General features: G+C 36.0%; 1 protein-coding gene across 1 annotated transcript in view; it reads left to right on the top strand.

Moving 5' to 3' along the window:
- The first annotated feature begins 242 nt into the window (after positions 1-242).
- Positions 243-6,000, top strand: part of LCP2 (lymphocyte cytosolic protein 2 (SH2 domain containing leukocyte protein of 76kDa)) — a 32,450-nt gene continuing 26,692 nt past the window's right edge. Inside the window, exons 1-2 of the mRNA XM_009587810.1 lie at positions 243-320; positions 3,851-3,913. Coding sequence (XP_009586105.1) covers positions 243-320; positions 3,851-3,913 — 141 coding nt within the window. The remainder of the gene's footprint in view (positions 321-3,850; positions 3,914-6,000) is intronic.

Below are 6,000 nucleotides of genomic sequence, written 5' to 3'. Positions count from 1 at the left end.
AAGGCTGACTAGCTGATAACTTTTCTGAGAAGAGACCATTTTGAATTAGAGGAAGCAGTATCTCTTGGATGTCCTAACAACCGTAGTTCTAAATTAAAAAAAACAACAGGACTTAAACAGAAGAAGCTGGGCATTAGGCAAGGAATTACTGGACACGCTGGAGGTGGTCACACACAGGGAATATATGGCTGTTTCATCAATAGCACTGCTATGAACGTCCTCTGAAGAGGAGAAAACTTACAATGGATTTACGAAACATTCCCTACCGTTCAGACGTGGTTATGTGGAACCCAGATGACTTAGCAGAATATTTTAGGACGGTAAGTTTAACTGTGTTTCGTCTTTGTATGATGGAGGAGCAAACTACTGTACCATTGTGCTAAATTTACATATTTTTATAACTGGCAAAGCTTGCTGCAAAACTAAAAGCAAAACCACTGACAATTAAGAAGCTGAGCTAAACTGGCCAGTGAAATCTATAAATGAATCTTGGAAGTGTGTTTTAAATTGGGTATAAGAGAAACTCATGGCTTTTCAGAGAAAATATACACTTTACTACAACAATTGTTGATATAACATATTAACAGCTGTAGAAGGCATTAATGTGTGAAGATTGCAAGCTTTCTAGGTCTTCTTCAATGATTTTCAGAAGAGAGTTTTTTTTCAAATTGCTCAGTGTTCATAAATGAGCCTCTGAATATCTTTGCTAATCACATCCATGAGAACCCAGCCAGAAACTTAACAGTTGTGGATACACAACTCCTAATTTTTTTAGGCTCAGTTGGAAAAACCTTTCGCTTTTTGGTTTGACTTCTCTATTCTAAAACTTCTTGGGCTCAAGATTACTAGCTAATGTTACTAGCATTTTTCTGATGTTACCTTTTGTGACTAGGTAGGGATTTCTCTTTCTTTTGACACCTTTTTCACTTGTGACAATCTATACATTTCATTTTATAATGCAGAGGAGTTTCCAAACTGAGCTAATAATTTGAAAGGCAATACAGGAATTCACTGCCAATATATATCCTCTGCACAGCAATGCTGACACCTTTGTAATTGCCCAGGAACGTGTAACTGAGACAATTTTACTGAAATTTCATTTCTATGTGTTCTCTGTAAATTGCTCATTTTTCAATTCACATCAGAGATAGTGCCTGCTCCATCTCCCTTGCAACTGAATACATTCCTCCCAAAGTCCAAAACTGTCAGCCTGGAATTTAACATTCACATCAATCAGAAGATTTGGGAAGATTTTCAAGCAAAGCCAGCATAGCTGGTTAATTTTCAAGTGAGCTGTCAGACAAGACTTGTAAAACCTGGAACAGTTTGGGCTTCATTTTGAAATAATGTGAAATTTATTGTTTCAACAGCTCCTATAACTCTGTAAGAGTTTTCTTTGGGGAGCTGAGGCAAGTTTGATACTAGAATGCAAAACTAGCTAATAAAGACAAGCAAATCAAACACAAAGTCTATGTCTACTAAATCTCCAGAGATGTGAAACTGCCAACTACTTGCAAACCTCTAATTTTAGGGTGTAGGGGTTAGTGGCACAGGCAAGTGAAACAAAGAATTGGAGATGGAACAGATGAGATTATTATCAACAGGCAACTTCAGACAAATACGAAAAACATTACAACACTGGTGCATGGTGGTCTGGATCACCATTTCCAAGAGACTAAGAAGGGAAATTAGCTTCCTGAAAGAGTTGATAATGATATTCTTAACAGCGATAAAAGGATTAACTGTAAGTTCTATCATAACTGAATTTTTGAGTACCTCCCCTCTACTGATCCAGATACCCCCCAGGACAGAGATAATCTTGGCATTCCACTTTTGGGGAGGTGAATGAGGGCAAAAGCTGCTTAAAGTCATCTAAGAAATATGTGTAAGACAATAATGTCAGCCTAAGTCAGCCAGCTCTGGACAACTGTCATAAGTGACCAGATCTTCTCCCCAGCTAAACTCATACAATTTCCCTCACACATTAAAGGATCAAATGTTATAGCTTAGGAATGCTTTATTTGCATCTGACTAATACATTTTGCCTGCAGCCATATGTTCAAAGTCCAGGATTCATATCCAAGAGGGATAAGCAATTTTTTTCCCTCCTAAACTAAGATAATTGTGGGATGATTTTCAAAGGACAATCACATTCAAATCTTCTCTCACCTAAAGTGATTGGTCATGACACAAGGGCAGTGGTTAAGATTTTCATCAATTCATTGTTAGCTTACACCTTCATATTAGCAAAATTCAGCCAGCATACACATCAGTAACTTATGTAAAAATACTATGATGTATTACTGGCATTAATAAAGTTCTCAGTTTCTGTCAAATAAAAATTCTTCATATTTAACAGTAATAACATCTAATTTATGATTCTAGGTGTGTTAACTTAAAGCCTATGTTAATTTAAACCATGTATTCAAAATAGGGAAGGACCAATAAAGAACCAAACCTTCAAATAATTTCTAAAGACTTTACATTTTTTTTAGAAAAAGCAAAGATGTTTGTATTTGTAATATCCTGAGGGTTATTTTTAATAGCTGAACAGTATTTTTCATCAATTACTTTAAGAATGAGATTAGGTCTCAGTCACACTGATGTGTTCTACCAAGTATAGCAATTGCTTACTGCTGCATACAGACTTGTGCTGGTAATGTCATGATAGCACTCACTATATAAAAGAGACATTATTTATAGGTTTAAGTCCTCAGTCTGCACAAAAATCTTAATCTGTATCCTAAAATATTTAGCATAGGTCTGTTTCTGCATATGAGTAACGGAAGGTGGCTCCTAAAAATATTCTCTCAGCTGTTCAGATGTTTTCAGGATCTGTTCTCATATAATACCAAGTTACAAGATTACTCCTTAAAATGAATAAATAGGATAGAACTAAGAAAGGACATAATGCTCCCTATAAGATGTTCTCTACTTTAGGGGAATTATCCCAGCAGCACAAGATCATTTGTCTGCATAACTTTCACTAACTAAAGTTTCAGGCAGGACCAGAGCCATTCTTCTGTCTTGAAAGCTCTAAAAAGTCATGTTGTCTGCCCGCTCTTTGGCTTCCTTCTGGTATGGACTTGATCAACTTGAAACAGCAAAAATGCATTCTAACCAGGTCCAAATTATAAGATGTGTTCTCAAATGATTCTTAGAGTTTTTTCTCTAAAAACTTAAGACACCCACTGGAAATATTTAAGAGTCATGTCTTGCTAGATGTGGCTAGTTTTTTGGTTTGGTTTTCCCCCCCCCGCCCAAAGTCCCCCAGATTACTGCTAAATTTTTGCCAGGTAGGACCAGGAGCTTTCTTTTCTTATGTACGTGATCAACTTCTAAAATGCATGTCCTTGTCCTAGATGCTGCTGTAAAACATAATATTGTGGAAAAGCTTTCCAAATATTATAGATAATTTCCAGGATTAACAAGGGACATTTCCATCCAGAAGAGGAAGCTTTTCGATCACAACAATGAATTCAGTGACTGGGATCAGGGCTTCAGTTTTCCAAGACACTAAGGTTTTTGCTTACTTCCTGTTTTCCGCAGCTGTTCATCCTAGTCAGTACCACAACTATCCATTTTCCAAATACTTCTTTGGGCCAGGCAACTGTGAGGTGTTTTTTAAATGTGAGAAATTACATGTTCCTAAATGGATGAAAATCCTCAAGTCCACTGAAGAATCTTTGTCTTAAAAATCCATGTTTACAGAACAAAATGAGCCATTTAGACAGGCTCTAGCATACAAAAGGGCAACTTGAAGCATCTACTCAAAGCTTGCCTTATATCTAAGTGTCTTAATCCATTCTTGTAATTAAGGGTGTAATAATCATCTTCTTTTCATTGACAGTTAAAGTATAAGGACTGTGAGAAAGTTGTGAGAAAGCACAGCATAAATGGACAAAGGTTTTTGGTAAGTAGAGTTGTAAAATTCCTTCCTATAAAATTCCAATTAAGTGATTGTTTCGACTCCTCCTTACTTTGCATTGGCAGATGCAAAGTACTTAGCTCACAGATGGTTACTGAGATATAAATATGAGAAGTAAATGCCTTTGCTAAAATCAGCCAGACTTGCTTTAAATATGGAATGCTGGGAACCCAAGCATGTTGTTTAATATGCACATATTTTAGTACTTTTTAAACTGACAGGGAAGTTATAAAACCACAATCTTGTCTTGAATTCATCTCTTCCGTTATAGAAAGTGCTTGTTTTCAAATACTAACTACAGAAAACTCACATTTATTAATTGTCCTCTCCTACTAAAGAAGACACAGACGTGGTCAGAATGACTGGCCTTCTGTTGTAATCACTATTTCATGCCTCTATAGTTAAAATTAGATTTCTTCTGCAGCAATACACAAAATCAATGAACTTTAAGAGCACCAAAACTAGTAAGCGAGGTCCCAGTGGGTTTAAATCAACATTGCTCCAGGCTTTACCAACAACTTGGCTTAACTTTAGAAAAGCTGACAACTTCCATTGTTTTCAGGTCTTAAATACACACCCATGAAGATGTGTAAGGGCTTTTATTATTACTTCATTTTACTTCTATTTTATTTTATTTCCAAATGTTAACTATTCTATTTTCCCCAAAAGTAGTCATTTTGATCATTTATATAATTAGTCATAGTGGGGAAATCTATGCATACCTCTTCTAAAGCCTTCTTATTTTTTATTTACTTGTCCTAATGTATCAAGCTTTTTGACATTTCATTGAAATGCGACATAAAAATTTTCAAACACCTTTAGTAAGAACAGGTTATTACACCTCCCTCCTACTGGGTGGAGTCAGAATTGTTCAGATGTGTGTCATAGGATTTATCCTACTAACCCCTAAGAGATTCTCCTTAGCTCAAGCACTAAGGATCTGTGGCTGGAGTGGGAGTTCTGGCTCTGGAAGCATTATGAAATTGTGGAAGTTTGTGAGGTACAAATAACAAGAGCAAAAACTTGTGATTCCTAAGTGATTTTTGTAATTTTTTATTATTTCCAGAGTGTTTCTGTAAAGACATAGCTCAGAGTGCAGCATTTCTTCAGAAGCATCCTAGTAGATTCTATTAAGTAAGCAAGCAGCTGCTCACGTCTGCTGAGACTTTTTTTTTAAGCTTTTGACTTACTTGTCAATTGTATAATTGAAGAAAGGTTCACCTGTTAAACAGAACAACAAAAGGATACTTTAAGTGGAATAGTCTAGAGTACAATGCAATCTTGAAAAAAAATTGCTTCTCTGTATGAATGGTTTTTCTAAGAAATAGCTTTTTGCATATTGTAAGTTATTGGAAACTGCCAAATTACATTCGCATGAAAGAAACTGTTAAGACTGGGTGTTTGCAGGTTTTGTATCTACTGTCAGATCTATATGGTAAACCTGACTGTAAAAATATTGCTGTCTTATTCATCAGAATAACATCCTAGTTTCAAAGTCACATTTCTGTATCTACTGGGTACCACAAGGAAAGTCCAGTTGAGATGTAGTAGGAATAAAAGCAGAGATTCTCTAATATTTAAAACGGCAGCATGGCCCTTTTATGAGAGTTTAAACCCATAATATTTGTCAGGTTTATCGCCAGAATAGAATTCCAGAGAGAAGCTTAGGAGGTCTTTAGAAAAAATTACGATTCTTCAGTAAATTCTGCAGGATATTTCCATAAAGGGAGTACATTTTTTTGTGTTTTACTCCTGTGAGTACTCCAAGAGGCAAAATAATGCTGAAAAACACAGAGAGGATTTGTTCTGTTCAGAAAATCGTTGATAGCATTTGAGTCAATGTGTAATTAGAAACTTCCTACTGTTGGCAGTAAGAAGCACAGAAAGAACCAGACTACCATCCATGTTCCAAAGAGGGTTTGCAAAGCTTGTGATTTACTAAACAAAACACTTTCTCAAAAGTTTTCATAATGCACTAATCTCTCTTAAATTTGGAGTTGCACATGATGGAAGAGAGGGGCTAACTCTCTCAGCCGGAGTATCTGCAACCTCATTGCTATATTATGGTTGAA

Source organism: Fulmarus glacialis, unplaced genomic scaffold (genome assembly GCF_000690835.1).
Source record: "Fulmarus glacialis isolate BGI_N327 unplaced genomic scaffold, ASM69083v1 scaffold6881, whole genome shotgun sequence".
In the NCBI taxonomy this organism is placed as follows: Eukaryota; Metazoa; Chordata; class Aves; order Procellariiformes; family Procellariidae; genus Fulmarus; species Fulmarus glacialis.
The sequence above is the reverse complement of the archived record's forward strand: the minus strand, read 5'-3'. Positions and strand labels throughout refer to the sequence as shown.